This window comes from Phyllostomus hastatus, unplaced genomic scaffold (assembly GCF_019186645.2).
Source record: "Phyllostomus hastatus isolate PE091 unplaced genomic scaffold, TTU_PhHast_1.1 phas_contig_29, whole genome shotgun sequence".
Taxonomy (NCBI): Eukaryota; Metazoa; Chordata; class Mammalia; order Chiroptera; family Phyllostomidae; genus Phyllostomus; species Phyllostomus hastatus.
In genome coordinates this window covers 21,782,638-21,804,670 of record NW_025333835.1, presented here as the reverse complement: position 1 = coordinate 21,804,670, position 22,033 = coordinate 21,782,638, and the positions used below count along the sequence as shown (strand labels likewise).

General features: G+C 33.6%; 1 protein-coding gene across 2 annotated transcripts in view; it reads left to right on the top strand.

Moving 5' to 3' along the window:
• KLHL1 (kelch like family member 1) overlaps positions 1–22,033 on the top strand; it is a 340,886-nt gene that overhangs the window by 116,995 nt on the left and 201,858 nt on the right. The window contains exon 2 of one of the 2 annotated variants that reach the window (XM_045839156.1): positions 11,119–11,301. The exons of the other annotated variant lie outside the window; for it this stretch is intronic. Coding sequence (XP_045695112.1) covers positions 11,119–11,301 — 183 coding nt within the window. The remainder of the gene's footprint in view (positions 1–11,118; positions 11,302–22,033) is intronic. 2 annotated transcript variants of the gene reach the window in all.

Sequence of the window (22,033 nt, the reverse complement as noted above, 5' to 3'; positions counted from 1 at the left end):
GTTCTCGAAGAGACTGCAGTCTGCACTACCTGTAGTCTCACACCTGCAAACAGTTACCTAGAGGATTTCTTCTAATTTCATAAGTATTTATGGGAGGAGGGAAAATATAGCACCATTTCCTTTTCCTTGACTGAAACCTGTTACTGATTTGAACAGCCAATGGCCCTTATGAACATTATCCAATTATTTTCACTTTATTTCTTTTTTTTAAGATTTTATTTATTTATTTTTAGAGAAGGAAGGGAGAGAGAAAGAAAGAGAGAGAGAGAAACATCAGTGTGTGGTTACTGGGGGCCAGGGTCTGCAACCTAGACATGTGCCCTGACTGGGAATCAAACCTGAGATGCCTGGTTCTCAGCCCGTGCTCATCCACTGAGCTATGCCAGCCAGCCAGGGCTTCACTTTATTTCTTGATCTGTCTATATCTAGGATTACTTTTATTACCTTAATACCCATCCTAGGTACTGATTGAAGTAGAAGTAATAAAGTAGCAGAAGTAAGTATTAGTAAGTTTGAGCCATGTGTTCATGCAATTTACTTCTGGACCTACCTAAGCCCATTCCCATACACACAGCATTTCTACATAGTGATGGAATGAAGATGCACATGCCTTCCTTTATGATTTTTTCATCATAGTGGGCTCATTTCACACTTGCCTACTGGTCAGCATTCAGTCTTTTGTGACCCGATAGTAAACCAGGAGGTGATTCTCAAATGGAGAAAGTTTACTGGAAGGAAAACTATGATTTAGCTCACAGTCTTTCTGGGCTGTGTTTCTCTAATTGGGCTGCCTGCCATACCTCAGTTCCCCACTGCATCCCTGTAAGCTATAGACTCCACACTTCTACTTGATCTTCTGCATCAGAAGGCCCAAGATGTAGGACAGCTTGTTCAATAGCTTGGACCTGCAGCAAAGGCCTTTTTTGTTCAGGACCTCAGAAAAACAAGTAGACTTGCGAGTTGATCAGAAAATCTTTAGGTATAGAGAACCTAAATTTTGTGTGTTATGTCTCCAACAAAATGATGTATGTTCTTTCATTTTAATGATAATTTTCCAACATATTCAAAATGCTGCACCCCCAAATTTTCACCACTTTGACAGACCCCTTAAATTTTTCAAGACTTTTTCCCACCATCTGGCAAACAGAACATTTAGCATACTGGTCTTTCCTACTTAACAGAACCAATAACCATAATACCACAGTTGTCATGGAAATATGTGATGTTTTATGGGATATCAAAGTAATAAAAGTTCTTGCAAACTACAGGAAGAAAGAGTTATCATACACCTGTGTTAAGACATTGAACTGATGCTCATGTTCCTGATTTCCCTGATAATGTTGATTAAGAAAACAGCACTTTAAGAAAGTGTTGATTAAGATAATATACACAAAGTCTATATTTACATACTAAATATCATAGGTTGTGTTGATTTTTCTCTGTAAAAATATCACATCTGGGACATCAGCTATGATTTTCATCATTACTTGATTATATTTGTGATAATCTAATATTATTCACGATCCATCTGGAATTTGTACCTACCATATGAATGAATTAATTTGGAATATAATAGAATCTCTACCTTTTAATATTTTAAATGTTTAATGTGGCACTAGGTTCTACAAGCACCTTATGAATACAGAAGAGCTTTGAATTAACTACAGTAGTGTGTGATGATTGTTCCGTAATAGGCCTGACAGTGTGGGTCAAGAAAGCCAATGAGAAGTGTGGCAGTTTTTCAATACATCTTTTCCTAGTGTGCATTTTCTGGGACCACAGAAATACTGCAGGTCAAATCCTTTGACCCGGTTCACACACCAGGGTTCAGATTTAAGCAAATACATAATTTATAACCTGGATGTCATAGGCTTCCTCAGTAATGACTATGGTGACATTTTATAGTTGTGAGGTACTTGCTTCAGTTAAGAGATAATATTTAATAATTCCTGGAATACTTTTTTTAATTTTCTAGTGTCTAGGGCCTAATATCTGCATAAATATTTCTATTACAGATTTGTAGCAATTTTCATGGCTGTTTCCTAAAAGAACCCAGTCTTATAATTAGTGAGGAAGCTTTGAATCTCTTAACTAATTTAAATAAAGTAATTTAGGAAAATAACATAGAGTCCCAGCACGATATTTCAACTCAGATTGCTCACAGATGATCTATACTTTTGATGATTAAATAGACTAATAACTTCATAGACTATCCATTTCATGCAGCTCCCTCATGATTAACTTATTTGCAGAGATCTTTATGGGTAACTCAAATTCACTGATCACTACTCCATTCTTTTGATCATAATAAGGGCCAGCAGACATTTTTTAAATAGAGGACGAGAGAGTAAATATTTTTGACTCTCTGGGGCATATGGTCTCTGTTACAACTATCTGACTTTGCTGTTGTGACAAGAAAGCAGCCATGGACAACATATGATATAATCAAATGAGTATGGCTGTGTACTAATAAAACTGTATGTACCTAAATGGTGGGAGGCTTGGCTGGACAATTGGCAATGGTCTGCAGAGATAATAAACCCCACATTGTCTTTAATTCTTTATCTAGTACAATATCTAGTACAATATTGCCATTGATCTCAAAGAGCTCAATTTAATTGCATCACAACTAATACTTTACAGATGCCATTGGTCTCTTTGACAATGAATTTCTTAACAGTGAAAAGAATGTTTGCTATGCTATTCAGTAGTTATGGTTAAACATGTTGGATAAAATAAATCAATGTTATCATTTCAATATATGTAAGATTTCTTCTTCTACAGCACGGGTGGCAAACACAAGGCCTGTGGGCTGAATCCCACCTGGCACCTTGTTTCTACTCAGCGGCAATGACCAGCACCTTGCCCTTAATTAAGAAGTAGTTACATTTATACAGTCCTAAAATTACATTTGGCCCTTTGAAGGCAACTGCAAGGCTGTTGTGACCCCCAGTGAAAATGAGGTTGATACCCCTGTATATGGATGGGAAATGTTGGCATCTCAGATTCCAGGATCCCTATTACTTCAGGCTTCCATTAGGCCATAATCCATTTTAGAGCCAGCCCTTTGAGTCCAGGGTGAGTAGAACCACATCAATTTATTTCACCCAGGTCAATCTTAATCCAACACTCTCTGAAGGTTTTTCTGCAGGGAATTCCCAGGCACCTGTCTACACAAGTTATACATTGTTATAATTACTTTTGTGGATGGTAGATCTTCTTAGAGAAGAGCTTTCATTAATTAATCACTCATACATAAATTTCCAATTTCATTTTATATTAGGAGCACTCTCAGAATTTTATAACCTTTTCTCATTTCTAGAATCTCCTTTTGAAAAATTGTGTTTGTTTCCCCCCCACCCCAGAATTTGCCTTTTTTGTTGAGAATGTTCAGCCTATGAATGTGGTTTACTTAAGAACCATTCTCATCATGCTCTCAACCACAGGAAGGTTTTACAGGATATCAAGTTTTCCTTATTTTGAGTTTGAAGTTCTTGAAAATATCTTATTTCAATTTTGTAATTTCAAACATTTATTATTTCAATTTAAAACAAGTAAATCTGTGGATTATTCATTATAATTTTTTTAAAAAGAAAAATATATTATTTATATGCTATATAATTATTATTAAAGGTAGATATAGATATAATTTTTCAAGCAGTAAGTTGTATTGCACTGATGCACCTCATTCATAAAAGTACCCTTTATTTCACAAGTACTATTGGTCACATTTTCACTTCTATCATTTTTTTTGGAAATCTACATAACAGGTTACATTAGAAAATGGCTTCAAATATACATTTTATTTATTTCCACAAGCATTCTATAAGGAGGTGTCATAATGGTATTCTTACAGATAAGTTAACTGAGATTCAGTATGTAGGAACTAATGTGTCTAGAAAATATTCACTTTACTCTGGTTCATAAGTTCTGATTTTATTGTTCTGTCTTACCAAGGGGTGTGTGTGTGTGTGTGTGTGTGTGTGTGTGTGTGTGTGTTTCAATATTTCTGATAAAAAGCCTTACTTAAAATTTCAATTATCTTATAAAACTATACCCAAAAGCAACATTAATGACTATATTCATTTTTCTTGTTTTTAAGTGTTAATACCTGGTGCTTGAACTTTATCCATTATGTTTTCCAGATCTAAACCTCTCTCTTGGGGGATGGTTTAAAATCAGTGTTTGCAACATAGCCAGACATTTATTTTGGCATTGGTTTACTCTTTCATGCCAATATATGATGGTAATGCTGCATTCCCTAATATTGCAATACAAAGTTCATTTGCGGGGAGGGGAGAAGTTGAGGCTGAGGGGAGTTGGGGAAAGAAAGAAAAAGCAGGAACCCTGGCTGGCGTAGCTCAGTGGATTGAGCGCGGACTGCGAACCAAAGTGTCGCAGTTCGATTCCCAGCCAGGGTACATGCCTGGGTTGCAGGCCATAACCCCCAGCAACCGCACATTGATGTTTCTCTCTCTCTCTTTCTCCCTCCCTTCTTTCTCTAAAAATAAATAAATAAAATCTTAAAAAAAAAGAAAGAAAAAGCAGGAACAACTGTAACAACATAATCAAAGTGAATTTTTAAAATTCATTTATTTATTTAAATGTCCTCATGTCTTCTTTCCTCTTGTTTTAATTCCAAAACTAACTTTAAGTACAGGAGTTTTAAGTTTAAATAAATGTGTAAGGTTGTATTATATTGACTGAGAATTTTTGGTCATTTTTGATATTTGATATTGTTTGTTATCATGACTTTTCAAAAGACATTATTGTAATAATGACATTTCAATTTTAAAATGGAAATAACATGTCTTTTAAATAAAATACTTAAGCAATGCAAAAAATAAAAATAGCAAACTTTTAATTTCTCACTAAAATATTTTTATACATTAAAATAAATATTTCTATAATGGGAATATATCATAATATTAAGAGATACATTGCCTGTATGTACACTGAATTTGAAGAGCTAGGACAAGCAATTTTTTTTTCACAAATAAAAACATCTTTTACTACATTCAGATCTTGCCCATGGACTATCTATGTGTAATTCCTCATTTGATAATATAGAGTTGTTTTTTACCTTATTCTCTCAAAACAGAAGCTAAATCATCGCTCAAGACAGACAACTGCTTGAAAATTTATTTTGCTATTTTAGTTCTACTCTTAGTCACAGACTTCAAAGAAATAAAAATAAAGCTGAGATCTAGTCTTGGAAATCCTTGTTTGAAATGAATACATTATACCTGTCTTAAAAATTAATAATTTTGAGTATTTTTAGTGTATTCTTTAGTATTTTCATGATGTACATAAATGCATTACTAGAAAAAGCCTATATATTCTGGTTATAGTAGGTAAGTATGTGGTTCTTTTCCCTCCTATGTTCTGGAAGTTTCTTAAAATTCAGCAATCATAATTCCTGTAAACATTTGTCAACTCTTCTCTGAGTGATAGATACTCTGTTAGGTTTGGGGATAAAAATATTTTTACCAAAAACATATTTTTTGCATTTTATGAAGCAAACCAAATCATAAGCTGTTACAATTGGTACTTGGCCAAGGTTGTCTTCTCATAAAATATTCTTCATTCACTCATTTGGCAAACAGTTATTATACTTCTCAAACATTCCACATACCATCAATGTATTCAAGCCATGCTAGGAAATTAACATGTCAGGGTATCAATACCCCACCATAGGCTCTGAGGATTAGAAGAAGTCTTTCTGAAAGAAGTGACATTTAACTGACCTCTGAAGGTTTAAGTAAAGTTATCCATAAAAATGTCAATGTGTTGTAAAAGTTACAGGTAAAGAAAAATATGTGTGTAAAATTTCTAGAAGAAAGATGTGACATATTGCAGGAACTGGAATTACTTAGTATGGCTAGAATTAGAGCCTGCACTAAAGGGTATTAGAATTGAAAAAGCTTCAGATCATATAAGAAATAACACAAGATATGTAATTTGAACCAGGAAAGCATTGAAGGCTGAGGACTGGTTGGCAATAGGCAGAATTTATGATGTAATAGCTTTAGATCACCACATAGGTAAGTGTTTTAAAGTGAAAACAGATGAGTGATTGTTGGTTTTTGTAGCTTTTTAAAAGTTAATTCAGTCTAATCTTCTAGAAGTAACTATTTCCTGATGCAAGACTTAAATTACTTCTTGCTAATCTCAATAGTGCTGAACATGAAAACAGAAAAATATTAGTATTCTTCATCTCCGAATTATTTGGGACAGGAAAAGCAAATGATGTTTAGCTCTGAATTGTTTAGCACAGAAAGGAGAATGCATGTTGGCCTGTTCTTAGCAATTAAGGTAAGAAATGAAAATGAAAGCTAAATAAAGTCACAAAAAAAACTATAGTGCCATTGGCAAGATAAATTTTATTTGATGGGCGATTGAGGAAGTAAAATTGACATGAATTGACAAGTGTTCAGAGAATCAAGAATTAGGATCATGAGTGCATCAACAATTTCTAGACATATGATTATAGTAGGAAATAAGAATTGCTATGGCTTGAGTAGTACATAACATCAAGGAAAGTTTTATTCATTTTATTGTTTTATATTGCTTAGTTTGGGGGAACCTTAAGCAAGTTTAAATTCTGAGGGGAAAAAGTCATATACTGAGTGTTTTAAATTGCATTTCTTATAACTTGAAGCTGTATGTTGTTGGGGCACAATAATGATAAAGATTACAGTGTCACATTAGAACATCTGAGGGACTCTCAGATTGGAAACACACTGTATAGTTCATTTAAGTTGAAGATATAAAATTATACATTAATAGAAATAATCTAACATCAGATTTTAAAATTTTAAGATCTCAATTGTTAAACTAATAACGCTGGATATGTGGTGGGAAGAATTTTAAATAGTGAGCTTTAGCTTAAAAACCATAGTTGATCTGATGTCAACACTCTTTTTTTAAATCCTGAGTCAAAGGTCAAGGACAAAAAGTCCTACTCAGGCGTTCAATCAGGAAATGATTTATGAGAAAATGAGCAAGCACCATGACAGTGATGTTATAGGGAAGAAATGAAGTCAAACTAACATAACCACTTCTCTGACAGATCAACCAACCTTCAAAACTGACTTGTTTTTGGCTGCTATATGGATAAATTCAAAACATAAGAAATTTAAGAAAAAAATCAAGGAGTAAGAGCATCTCTGAAAAAATAGTTTGGAAGCCAGTTTCTAAGCTCTGTTTTTGTTTTGTTTTTTAAGATTTATTTTTTCAAAATTTTCAGAAAAAGCCCAAGACCATATTATAGTCCATATTTGTTAGGGTAACTAGATTACATTATAGAAGTTACTATCTTGATAGGAATTAGCTTTAGACTTTGCTAATCCTGTCAAATTTTATACCCTGTTTACTTTATGTCTATGGTCTAACCAAGTTCTAAAACTGTATTATTCTGTTTATTTCCCTATTTGTGCTAAAATTGTATCCATCACAAATTGGGTGACTTAAAAACAAAGTATATTGAATTATTCTCTTGATAACATTTCCCAGGCTATGAAATTCTTAGTGAGGTATAAAATTTTCTGACCTAAGTACATTACTGCTTTGTAAGAAATTAACATAAGGATATGAAGGGAGCCTTTGTTCCTAATCTCCTTTGAGCCAATGTGGTGCAATTCTGCAGGGCAGTCTTTAATATCTTCACTTTTAGATTCTGTGCATGCAGTCTCATAGCAGACCACAAACACCAGACCGTAATGGGGCAGTTTTAATCTATTGGGCAAACTATAGCTCTGACTTAATTCTCCTTAGTTCCCTGAGAGCAGTAATAATATGTTCATTCTAGATTTAAAATGCATCCAGCAGAGCATTTTGTGACTTTTCTGTTCAATGTGTTAATATGTGGAAGAATTCTATGGATCCTGCTGCATATTCCTGAGCCTAAATCCCTAAAACATATGCTGGGAAATGACCATATTCTGGGGTTGTAATTTACAAACTTGTGAAAGGAAAACATATGGTACAGCAAAATTTTAATTAGTTTTAAATATTTAAGGAGAAAGCTGTAAAGTAAGATACAAATAACCATATTATGTAGACAAATATTGTAGATAACAGAGAATATACATCATTTTAATGGATTTAGATTTGCAAACTTATCTAGCATTTTTTGGATTTCTATAGGCACAAAAAATCTGTTGGAAATAATATCAGTTATATTTTCTATTATCTAACTCTAATGGCCTTCAGTTCTTTTTTTCTTGCTTACATTACACTTGCAAGGCTCTTCAGAAAATTGTTGACTAAAAGCAGTACTTATGGATTTCATTTTCAATCTCAAGGAGGAAAGGTTTCAATTAAATATTATGTCTGCATTTTGAATGGATTAGGTGTCTTTATGTGATTGAAGTGTGTCCAACTTAGTTGTGATGCATTATCAACTATATACAGGTTCTGGCACAAACAATGCCTCTTTTATTACAAAATCATAAGCATGTAATTCTGTGGCATAGCAATATCACACTCAAGCATACCATATGACATTTTAGGTGAAATGTTCAAAAATATTGTAAGTGATTATGCCCATGTTATTACCCTACTAAGCACACTCAAGCAGGCCTTACTTTTGGTAGGCCCTCAGATGCATGATATACCCAGGTTTATACATTTGATATACAAATGTATAAAAATGTATTTCATACATTTTTACACACATATCTTTTTAAATATACATTTCTGTATTTGGTTGCTAATATTTGGTTTAGGTTTTTGCAAATACATTTTGGAGAGAGAGTGGCCATTATTTCTTCTTCCTTGCAACATCCTTTTTAAGTTTGTATCGATGTCATATTTAACTCACTCAATGAGCTGGGGGACATGTTCTCTTACTCTATTCTTTGACAAGTTCTAAGAAAAAAAACTTGAGAGTTACATTACTTTTACAATGATGTGTAGTTTTTTTGTTTTATCATAAAATGTAGAGAATTTATAGTGAATCTTGAATCTCTGTCTTGATGTCTTTAACACATGGTGGAAAACTTTTGGCCATTATTTTTCAGATCCCTTTTGCCTCCTCATGGTTCTCCTCTGCTTTAACTATGATGGTATGAATATTATCATTTTTACCATGTTTTATTTATGAAAATATTGGTTATTACATTTTTCTCAGTATTTTAGTTTAAATATTTTCTGTTTGTTTTTTAGATCACTATGTATTTTTTCATTGGCATCCAATCTGCAAATGCAGTTCATATACAGTTAATTAGTATGTTTATAATTAAACCTCAAAATCTCAAGTTAAATTATTATATTTTCTTATTTATTTCTAGTTTATATGTTCACATAATGTCACATTCTGTGAAATCCCCCAGTTTGTTATCTATATTAAAAGATACTGATGACAGTTATTTTCCCACCTATTAAAAAACTCAGTATGATTCATCTGTTCAGAGGTATCTGTAGCAGGTAGGACTCTGTTTCTGCTTTCTGTTATTCTCCATGGGTCCAGTTTCTTTAGAGGCATGCTATTTTTCTTTCTTTACTGTCAAGGGTCATATATGTATAAAAATCATACAGTCTGGATAAGGTTACCTTTTTCTAAAGAGTGTTTATATTGACTCTTTGCTGACTTTTAGATCACCTCAATGTAATTAGAGATTTCATTGTTTCAAATATAAGTTTCAGCCTCTGCATGACTTTGCCTATTTTCCTTAACCCCTAAATATAGCCCCTAAAGTCTATGTGAGAGCTTGTGTATTTATCAGAGTCCCTCTTCCTTGTTGGTCCTTACATTCAAATGTTTATTTTTCAAGCTCTTTTTAACTCCTCAATCTTCCATAAGCCATTTTCTGCTTGTCTAGCATGACTTAGGGGGAAAGCAGCACACAATGACAGCCTTACCCTATCTTTCCTCCTTTATGACCCCTAATTCATCTTTCTGGCTACTTTTAGAGCCCATAATTCCAATATCTATTATTTTCTGCAAACCCCATGATACTGACAAAAGCTTTGCTTAGCTGCTACATTATGCTGCGTGTCTCAGACTCTTAGCCTATGCTGCTTATAATTAGAAAATAATACCTAGAGAGGGAAGGAAAAATCAGTGTAGAATTTTAATCTGACTTCCATGAATTTCCTTTTTTTATTAGATTTGGCCTTTCATGTTCTAGCTGCTTCAGTAGCTATTATTAAATTCAAATAATTATTTTGATATTATATGTAACATGTTTTTCTGGTGTTCTTGGTGAAAGCTTTAGTCAGCTAAAAGTTATTGCATTGTAATTGGAAACAGAATGCTCCATATTACTTCCTATCTTGATGTGCTATTTCTTTATTATTGTTATGGATCTAACTTATTTTAATTTTTAAATTGTTTGAAGGATTTTTCATTAAATGCTTGCTTGGTTCTGCTGGGTATATCATGGATCTGAAGATATTGAGAGTCTTCTCCTTGACAGGGGGTGTAGTATTTAAAGATTTCAGCCTGGACAAGTCTACAGTATTAAATAGATGCAGTAGCCATACTTATGTGTCATGACAGTTATTTTTGAAATCTTGAAGTTTACTACATATAAATAGGTAATTAAAATATAAAGACTGAGCTAGTACCTTCTGTATATTTGCATATTTTTATTTAATCAGTTGGGTACAGAATATGATTCTCAACAATTTATAATTTATAATCAATCTTTTAGGAAACATGTTTTATAATTTCTTATAATAAAATTCACCTATTTTTCTAAAACAACACTTAGTATACTTAATAAGAATCATGATTTAGAATAGCATAATTAGATGATCTACCTCAATATTAAATGGACCGTTAACATTTTATTAGTATTTAATTTTACAACATTGATGTTTGTATTTTACTATGTCTGTGACTTTTTCAGGTTTATTAATTTTATGTCATTATAAATACAGATAACCTATCTTTTAAATCTTTGTAAGACAGAAAAACCAGATAATTTATAATTCATTTACTGCATCCTGGAGAAAGTCATTTAACCCAAAATAGATTTTTTCTCATATTAATAATGGTGAACATAAGGAGAGAGTCATTGCTTTCCCCAGTAAATTTCTACAACTCTGTATGTCATCCTGGACAATTGGCAGTACTACTAAACACCACTGTTCTGTGTATGTGGTTTGCAGGCTGCCAGGAACTAGCCATTCACTGACATCTCAAAGTGACCTGGACTCCAGTAGCTCTGAAGAATTCTATCAGGCTGTTCACCACGCTGAGCAAACCTTCAGGAAAATGGAAAGTTACTTGAAACAACAGCAACTCTGTGATGTTATCCTGATTGTCGGGAACAGAAAGATTCCTGCACATAGGTATAGTAATCTGTCTGCATTGGATACATGCATTGATATATTAAGAATGATAGTCTGAGATGTAGATTGCAAAATATCATGATTAGAGAATTAAGAATCCATAGTTTTAAGAAGGCTTGGTTATTGTTCTTTTACTCTTAGTTATTTATTTAAGTAATCTTCTAAAGAAATAAAGAAAATATAAACATTTCAAGAAATATAACTTCCTCTAACTAAGGTTGATAAATACTTTGTTTTATATGACACACAATTATACTAAGTGAAAATCAATTTCAATCTTAGGTATATGTACCTAAGATCTGAAATAAGTTGCCTTCATGCCAAAACTGAGAGGACTCAGGTTATCTTAGGTACATAGTATGCGTTTCAACTAGAAAATTTGAAGTATTTCATATTAATCTATTTATTTTATGTTTATTACAAGTTATTTAGCTTATGGCACACTAATGTTATTTTTACTTTATTTTTATTGTTTACACTATGACAGAAGTCTCCATTTCTCCCTTTTGCCCATCTCCCCTGCTCTCACCCCTAAAGCTAACATAGTTTTAAACATTTCTTAAATATTTATAATTGACAATTTCAAGTTTTATGAACTATATATATCATTATTTTGTACCATATTGATTTGCTATCAGTTTACTTATGAAAATTCATTAAATTTGATGTTAGTTTTTTATTGTTTTTCTTTTTTTTAAAAAAAAATTAAGTGAAAAAACGAATCATAATTTAATTTTGATACTGATTATCTTAAGTAGTTTAATATATGGGCAAATAGCCCTAGATTACCTTGATATATGTTATTTAATACTATTAATAGTAATGAATTAATAGAAAGGATAAATTGTCCACATAAAAATTTTCAATGGACTCCTTTTCCCTATCATTTTTAACTTAGATTGTATCATCTAGATAATAGAAATTCATATGCATGTGGATTATTAAAGGGATTTCAGAAAAAGAATGCTCTATTTCTACCATCACAATATTAAAATGTGGACATTAAATTTGAACCAATACACTAAAAAGGTATAGGAAGGATAAAATGACACTAAATAACCAATCTACCAATCATGTAAGTTTCAATTTGTCAGCAAACTATGGCACTAATTTTAATAATATAGTATTCACATTTATTTTTCCAAATATTTTTATGAAATCACATTAATAAATAGTTGTTATTATTGAGATATTTAAGTTGCCACCACCTATTATTTGGATAAAATTATGTTATAAAATATATTTCTAATTTGAGTGTTACTTAATTTATTTTATTTGCCTAATAAATTAAATAATTATAGATATTTGTTTAAGAATATAGAGGCACTAAATAAACTGAAAAGCATATTAACACATCAAATGTTCATTAACATTTTAAAGAGATTTAAAATTTTCCTATAATTCATATAATCTTATAGCCTTTCATTGGTAGTAGTATAGTGTTTCTTCTTTGAAGCATTTTTAATCAATATTTTAAACAAGTCTTCCATGTTAATTATATTCTACATTGTTTTCTTTATTACTCCTTTTATCTAGGTTGTTACAGTAATTTTTAAAAAATATTTTATTTATTTATTTTTGGAGAGAAGGGAAGAGGGAGAAAGAGGGAGAGAAACATGAATGTGAGAGAGAAATGCTGATCAGTTGCCTCTTGTAAGTACCCCCACTAGGGATGGAACCTGCAACCCAAGCATATGCCCTTGAGTAGTGATTGAACCCATGACCTTTCACTTGGTGGGATGAGGCCCAACCAACTGAACCACACAGGTCAGGGCTTTATTTTCTAAATAATTTGCTCAATTATGCAAATTGTTCCATAGTAATTCAGGTTACTAAAAAGTAATATCACTTTTGAATTTAGATTAAGACATCTCGACAATGTTTTATTTTATATATATTATTCTCAACATTTAAATATTTTATATATTTAGCAGATACTAAATTAAATGTTATTGTCAATCATCCACATTTTCTTTAACTCTGATAAAAAATTAGCCTAAACCTACCTGCTAAATAAATTTAATAAGTATTCAGATTTTGTTTACATTGTTTAAAACTTTAGCAGTATCTATTTTAAAAGTAATTTACATACCTATGATTCTAAGTTAAATATACATATATTACCAAATATGTGGGAAATATTTAGGAGCACCTAATAAAAATAAGCATTTTTGGGGTGCAGGGTGGAGGGGAATAAAGAAGGAAAATGGGACAACCATTATAACATAATCAATGTTTAAAAAAACAAATATTCTTTTAAGCAGTCACAGGTACATTGCACTTCCTTATTTATACTTTTGAATAATCAACTGATTATAAGTAATGCAAATTCACTATTTGCTTTAAATAAATAATCATCTTAGTAATAACAAATGAATGGATTCTTAAGCTATTTTGTTATATTTTAATTAGGACAACTGAGTATCATCTTCAGGAAAAATATAATTGATTTTGCAATCATTAGCACTGAAAAATTTTGGACTATTATAATAATTTTAAATAATGAAAAAAAGAACTTGCACTAAGATCTACTGCTCTTTTAGAAGTATTGCCAGATAATGTCATTAGCACTCATTAAGTAGTCATCCATAAAGATCATGTATATTTAACTTCATATAAATTATCTCATAATCTAAAACTTGTGAATACATTTCTATTTAAATTAATAGATCATGATGATTAAAGGGCTCTTTATAAAACACTTTGTATGCTAGCTATATTGTACATATACTTTTAACCTGATGTAGATCAAAATTATCAGTGTATTTATGAAATAACACGTCTATACAGATGTTATTATTAGCCATATTTTTAAGAAGGTTACCTATGAAAGGCTAATAATTATAAATGAAACATTAATATTTTCTCAGCATGAAAAATAATCAAAAGTTCTAAATTCATCTGTGCTTTAGTCCTCAGAGAAATTTTCCCATAAATACAGACTTCTCTAAATGGCCCAGAATAATGTATTAGCAGCAAGTGAACAAAAACATTTGAAGGTAAATTTCTGGATACTATATGTAGAAGATTTTTTGATAAATAAGCTGTCTGTAATCAGGGATCTCAGATGCTAAATATTAGACTGACAAGATAAAAAATTGGACTGCTGAATTTTTAATGCTAAGAAAATTAAAGGAGTTTTTAGGGCCTACTTTGTTATAAGGTACTGATATATGAGTATAATAAAATATGATTCAGCTTGTGAAAATTTTTCCCCTTTTAGCCATTATTAAGAGTAAGAGTATTAGACAGAAATAAATGAGAAAATCATAAATAACTAACATCCTCTGAACTGGAGTAATTGCATTTATAATTATGGGCATAGAAACAGTGTATAAGGATATAAAACTTACAGTTAACAAAGCTTAATCCTGGGGAGTGGGACTTATTAGGCAGGGTAGTTGAGGGACTAACGTGTTTTAAAAATGTATAAGCTTATATTTTATGAACTTTTTAGAATGGGCATGCAATAATTCCTGATCAAATGAAAAATGAAATGATCATATTCTGTTTCAACTCTTGTCCATGTTTAATAATGAATTTAGTTATGTCAAGATAATATACATATATTATTTTAATGTTCCATATTGAGCCTTAGTAGTGAAAATAATTGAAGTTAAAAGTGGCAATTGAAATGATGTATTTAGAAACACTTAAAACATTAAATATACTAAAGAATAACTTTATTATTAAGTTAGATATTAATATTCAGGGGTAGGCAAGTACTACTGTTTCTCTGCACTGAAGAAAAGCTAAAGATATTCTTTGATGATAGAGGAATAACTCATTTCTTCCATTTCATTAAATACAACATTCACCTAGGCATCTCAATCAGCTGAATGGTTCAGAATAGCTCTGTACCATCTTCAAAAACAAACCAACAGAAAAAGGCCTCACTGGCCCAGGCAATTCCCACAGCCCCAGGCAATGCCCATGGCCTCAGATTCCCCATGGCTTTCAGGGACCCGGCCTCCCAGCACATCCCAGGATTGGCCTGTTCCCATGACCCACAGGGGCTCCTGTGGGCCCAGGTTCCCAACAGGACCTCTGAAACCCTGAAGGCAGGCAAGCCCCTACAAACCCAGGCTTAACCAGGCCAGCTACCACAGATCCCAGCTTTTGATCCCCCCAGCACCAGGCCAGCTCCCATGTCCCTAGGCCTCCCAGTCCACTCAGTGCCAGACTGGCCCCTATAGATCTAGACTGCAAGCTGGATTCTACACATGCAGAGCCTGCATGTGTAGAATGCTGCTTATCCCAGCAGCATATCTTCTCCAGCAGAACACACCTTCAGGCCGGGCCACCCAAGCTCTCAGGCTGACTCCAGAAACCCCAAGCTCAAGGTTGCCCTTAGCACCAAGCCAGCCATAGTGACTCCAGATTCCAGCCTCCAGTCAGGTTCCCATGAAACCAGTCTCCCAGACCACTCCAGTACCAAGTAGGCCCTGTGAACCCAGATGCCGGGCCCAATCCAGTGGTGCCTGTTTGGCCTTTGCTGACCCAGAACCTATATTTTCACACACAGACCCAGATCTCAGCCCAATCACCCCAGATTTAAGGGCCAGGCCCACCTAGTGACCCCCAGCTCCAGACCTTCTGCTACAGACTCAGGCACTTGGCTGTTCCGTGTGTACCCAAGCACAAGCCTGCCACCTGCTGACCAGACACCAGACTTGCCTGCCCAAAGATGCCAGAGGAAGCCTACCTTCAGACACCCCCAAATGGCTCTCCCACACAGTCTGTGGCTGGGTTGACTGGTTAACGGCTTTGCCTGCCCAAGCCAGCCTGAAGAAAGGAAGAGACCCTTACTTCCTTAAATATAGAGATGTCATCACAAGTCCACAAGGATCATGAGCTGAGAGGGCATGGCACCATTAGACATGGCTTACAAGAAATGCTAATAGGTGTTCTTTAAGCAGAAATGAAAGGAGTCTGATTAGTAACTGGAAACATGTCAAGCTAAGAATATAGACAACTTCAGAATAATCTAATTGTGATGTGCTGGTGTGTTCATCACTTTAGTGTAGAGGTTAGGGGACAAAAGTGTTAAAGACAACTAGAGCTATAATAATTAGTTGATGGATACACAGTGTAAAAACATGCATAGTGATATCAAAACATAAAATATGGGGAGGGGAATAAATGGGTAGAGTTTTTTATATGATTGAAATTAAGTAGTTATCAACTTAAAATAGACATATTTATAGGATGTTTTGTGGAAGTCTACCTACAATACCTATACACACACAAAAATGACAGGAATCAAAGCATAATCTCATCAAAATGCATCAACTTACAAAGAAAGACAGCAAGGGAGGAAATAAAAAACAAGGAAACTGCAAAACAGCCAGGAAACAGTCAGGTAGCAGTATAACTCCTAACCTATCAATAATTGCTCTAAAGATACTCAGGTCAAAGTCTCCATTCAAAAGACAGAGTGGCTGAATGGATCGAAAAATATGACTCAACTATATGCTGCCTACTAGAAACTCATTTCAGCTTTAAAGACCCACAAACAATAATTACAAAGTGAAGGGAAGGGAAAAGATATTCCAAGCAATTGAAAACAAAAACAGATTCAGGATAGTTATACTATCAGACAAAATACGCTTTAAGCCAAACAGTAACACAAGACAAAGGTAGTCACTAAATCTTGACAAAGGGGTCAATTTATTAACTGGATAAACAATTGTAAGTACATGTTGTGATAATTATTTCTTAATATGAGATCTGTCCAGAAAAACTCCAGCTATTGTTAATATGATGAGAACAGTTTGCATGACATCAATGTAACCTGGAAGCCAAAGAGAGTAGGCTGGAATGCACATGCATGAACAATGACGACTTCACTGTACTGGTCAGTGCAGGGGAAGACACCATTGAGTGAACATATGTACTCTGTGGGTGTCACATTCAAGGTGACTGAGTGAGTAGAGCAATGAACCTGCATCAGATTTTGCATTAAGCTTGAACATTCCTCCACAGGAAGTCTTCAGATGATTCTGAAGGCCACAGCTCTGGGCAACTACTGATTGGCAGCTTCATCACCACAATGGACCCACTCATGCATCACATCTCATGCAGATTTTTTTGACAAAACATCAAAACACCCAGGTGCTTAGCCTCCCTATAGCCCAGACTTGGCACCCTGTGACTCCTGGCTTTTCCAAAAACCAAAATCACCTTTAAAAGGGAAAAGATTTTAGATTGTTGAAGAGATTCAGGAAAATACAATGGGGTAGCTGATGGTGATTGGGAGAACAGTGTGAGGTCCCAATGTGGCTAATTTTGAAGGGAACCAAGGCATCATTGTCCTATGTACATCGTATCCTGTATCTTCTTCATAAATGTCTCTGTTTTCCATAATGCATGGCTGGATACCTTCTGGACAGGCCTGGTATATAGATGTTTCAAACGGGGTATACTGTAAAGTTATTTGTGTTACATGCCAATATCCCAGTAACACTGGAGGAAAGAGAACCATTTACACACTATTTTAATGTCCTCCTTATGCTTACAACTGATATTTAATTGTACATAAAGCACCTTTGCTTGCATGTACTAAAAGAGATATTTGTCAAATATATTATACCATTAGTCTGTAGTCTTTGGGTGATGCAAAAGAATATAGAACACTATACCTTTCCTCAGGAAGTTTTTAATAATCTTAAGGAAGGAAGAATAACTAGTAGAACACATAAGGAAATTATTATAGTTGCAAATAACTTCAATGATATATATGGTTTTGATTCCAAGGGCACAAGATAATCTAATAAGGAAATGAGTAACATATGAGAGAGTAAGATTTATGTAAGATTTTCAGAGATATTGTATTTGAGTTCAGTCAGGAAAAGAATATGTTTGCTGCCCTGGCAGGTGTAGCTCAGTAGATTGTATGTGGGCCTGCAATCCAAAGGATCACCAGTTCAATTCCCAGTCAGGGCACATGCCTGGGTTGTAGGTCAGGTCCCCAGATGGGGGTGCATGAGAGGCAACCACACATTGACTTTTCCCTCCCTTTCTTTCTCCTTCCCCTCTCCTCTTTCTAAAAATAAATACATAAAATCTTAAAAAATAATAGGTATGCTATTTTATAGTGAAACTAATGTGGAAATAGGAAAAGCTAATACTTTGTGTTTGTGAAAATTATGAGGCTTTGACTTAGTGTAAGTGGAATAGTGTATAGGAAATACTGCAAAATTAAGCCATAAAAGTAGGACAGAAGTGATTATGATAGACCTTGAAAACAAGTAGAGAAGTTTGTATCTGAAATGAGGGGTATAATTAGAAAGTCTTGTAATTTCTTAAAAAGGAGAGTGACATAATTAAACCAATAATAATAATAATGCTATTCAACATTCACTGTGTTAAATACGTCAGGGTCTGTTGGAAGTGCTTTTCTTATACTGTCCCATTTTAACCTGAAAGGCAAGGAAATCTTTATTTTCTTTATTTTTTCTAAGAAAATAAAAAACTCAAGAATAAAGATTAAGACATTCACCATTTAATTAGTAAGTGGTGAATGTAGTATTCAAACCTAGGCATTCTGGCTGCAGAAGTAATGCACTAACAACTACAATAATTCACAAATATAGCTCTCAAAAATCACCCAGCAATAGAAAATGCACAAAATATGGGTACTGCAAAAACTAATTTATATTCTAGGAAGAAGTTAGAGTTAATCTAGGCCTGAAATGAGGACTACATAAATATCAAGAAAGAGATTAACTGAAAAATATTTTGCAGACCCAGAGACTGGAATTCAGGTGTGAATGACTTATTTAAGGAGTGTCCTCAGAAGCAGGACAGGGTTGAGGAAGGAGCACATCAGGGATGTGGTCTCAGTGGGAGCCTTGCTTCAGCTTTCTTTTCTAAGAAGCTCTGGAGCATGGCTTGCTGCAGAGTTAGTTAGTCACAACCCGAGGTAAAGGGGTGGTATATTTATATCTGGGTTCTATTAGTCATTATCTTTGGGCCCACCCACAGGTCAAGAGTGGGAGGGGGGTTTGGGGAAGGTGGTAAGAGGAGCAGGAGCTCACAAACTGCCAGGGGGAGATCCTCTGGGTCATTAGAGATTCTAGAGAAGGGGTAGCTGGGGTCATCACCGATCCTAAGCATACTGGTGTGTCTCTTAAAAAGGGTTTGGGCGGGGCAACCAGAAAGTCCAATACAAAAGTAAAGATGGATTTTGTGTCTTATTTGATATAGGTAATGAAGGAGAAGGAGAAATAGATCATAATTTTATAGTATCTACTCTGAAAGTTCAATATATTGGTGGTGCACCAATTAGAAACAGGGAAGTAAGAAAGGGGGGAAAAGTCACATGGAAGACTTTGATTTAGTTTAGGGCATACTGAAATGCTGGGACAACTGGTGAGAAGTTTCTATAGGCATTCCAGACACAAGGCCAGATTTAAAACTATCATTAACAGTAATAATTAAGGTCATGCTCAAGAATGATTCTGAAACAACGTGAGTTTAGGCAAATATTTGGATGTCTGACTCAAAGCCTGGAGCAATGAAAGGGTCAAGGAGCTAGAGTAGGAAGAGAAGCCAGTGAATCAGAAGTAAGCTGAGATAAGGAAGTCTGTACTGCCTTAGCTAAAGTGGAGATTTAAAGATGGAGTGGGAGGTCAGCAATGTCAAACACCACAATAAATTGGAGTGGACTTAGGAACGTTTAATAGATTTCTAAGGAAATACATTTGTGGTGACCTCAATAAGAGATTTTCCAGAGTGGCTGCATTTATCCATTTATATATCCATTTTTGGCTCCTGCTTCCTTTGCATTAATAGAAGCTACATATGCACATATAAAGATATTACTTTCTGTTATTCATTACATCCCTCTTCTAAAATCTAATGCAAATTTTATATCCACTAACTCTAAATGCCTTAGAAAGTTTTCTGTACTTCTCTTACTGAGTTAGCAGTATTTTGTATGTTATAGTTTATGGAGAGGATCTTATGTAATTATTTAAGATTGAATTCTCTAGGTCTCATAATACTTTCCTCTATACAGCTCTGACCCTGTTGTAAATCAAGCCTTAATATGTGTAAGATTAAAATGGTTAATTTTATCTCAATATACCTCTTATACATTAGGAAAGATATACAGGGTCCAGCAGAAGTAAGGCCTGCTTGAGTGTGGTTGGTAAGGTGATACTATGGGTGTAATAATTCATAGTTTTAATTTGAACATTTCACCTACAATGTCATATTGTGTGCTTGAGTGTTATGTTGTCATGTTAGAGAATTACATGCTTATAATTTTGTAATGAAAAAGGGTATTATTTCTGTAGGACCCGGTATAGCCTTCTGGTTTATTATAGTTTATTTTTATACCATACAAATTTATCTTTTGTTCTTTTGATAAAACTAGTCATTTGATACTAAATTATCTGATTGGTATGTAATACATACTTGTTTTTTATAATTTACTTTATTGTATATAATAAACATTGAAGATAACTGTCTTAATTATTTTGTTATTCTTTGAAAATATACACTGTTGACAGGTTTAGTTACTAATTGCCCAAATAAACATGTAACAAACTGATGACTCCAAATAGTTTTAACATGTTACCTCCCTAGGAGTTAGCACCTAAAATCACAGATCCCATAAAGTACTTCTTAAATGCATGAACTATATTTTGAAATAAAATATAAAGAAGGAATATCTATATTTGTGGAAGTGAGCTTTCACTATGCTGTCACCTTAAACAAAAATAAATAAAAAGCAGATAAAATTGCAAAATAAAGAATTTTAAATGATTTTTTTCCTGATTTGAAAGCATAGGAAGTTTTAAATAGTAATGCCCTGAATTGACCTTTCTTCCTCTCCTTTTTCTTAGATTCTTAGAAAGAAAAGTACTATTTACAACAGTAAATGTAGAATTTACTGTTGTTTAGCTTACAGATGTAATGATCATATTTAGTTCTTTTGAAGTGTGCCCTTCACTTTTTTAATATTTTGTGGCCTTCTGGAATAAAAGGTGCTTGAGGTACACTTTGCGATTTTCTTGCTCTAGTCCTGGTGTCCTTTCTTTACCCAAGGAGACCTGAACTCACACACACACATGTCCTTCCTGATATTAAACACATACACAAAAATGATTACTTCTTTTTAATATTAATACATCATAGGGTTTTTTCTTTTTTTTAGTTTTCTCCCTTTCTATATTTGTAACTCTGCTTTCCATCAGTGAGTAATCTTTTCCTGAGGAGTCTTAAGAATATACTAATTTCTTATACTCTACTTTAAACAGAAAGAAGTTTCAGAATTTTTAAATCAAATCTCTTTGTTTCATTTTTTATTGAATTTATTGGAGAGACACTGGTTATCATAATTATACAGGTTTCGGGTGCACGATTCCACAACACATCATGTATGTATGTATTCTGGACACTTGGACCGCTTCCAAACCCTGGCTATTGTAAATAACACTACAATGAACATAAGGGTGCATATATTCTTTCAAATTAGTGTTTCAGGTTTCTGTAGATATATTCCCATAAGTGGTATTGCTAGGTTATAAAGCAGTTCCATTTTTTATTTCTTAAAGTAACTCCATACTGTTTTTCACAGTGGCTACACCAATCTTCATTCCCATCAACAGTCAGAAGGGTTCCCTTTTCTCCATAGTTTCACCAACACTTTTTGTTTGTTGATGTATTGATGATAGTACATTTTAAAATGGAATACTCCTCAGCCATAAAAAAGGAGGAACTC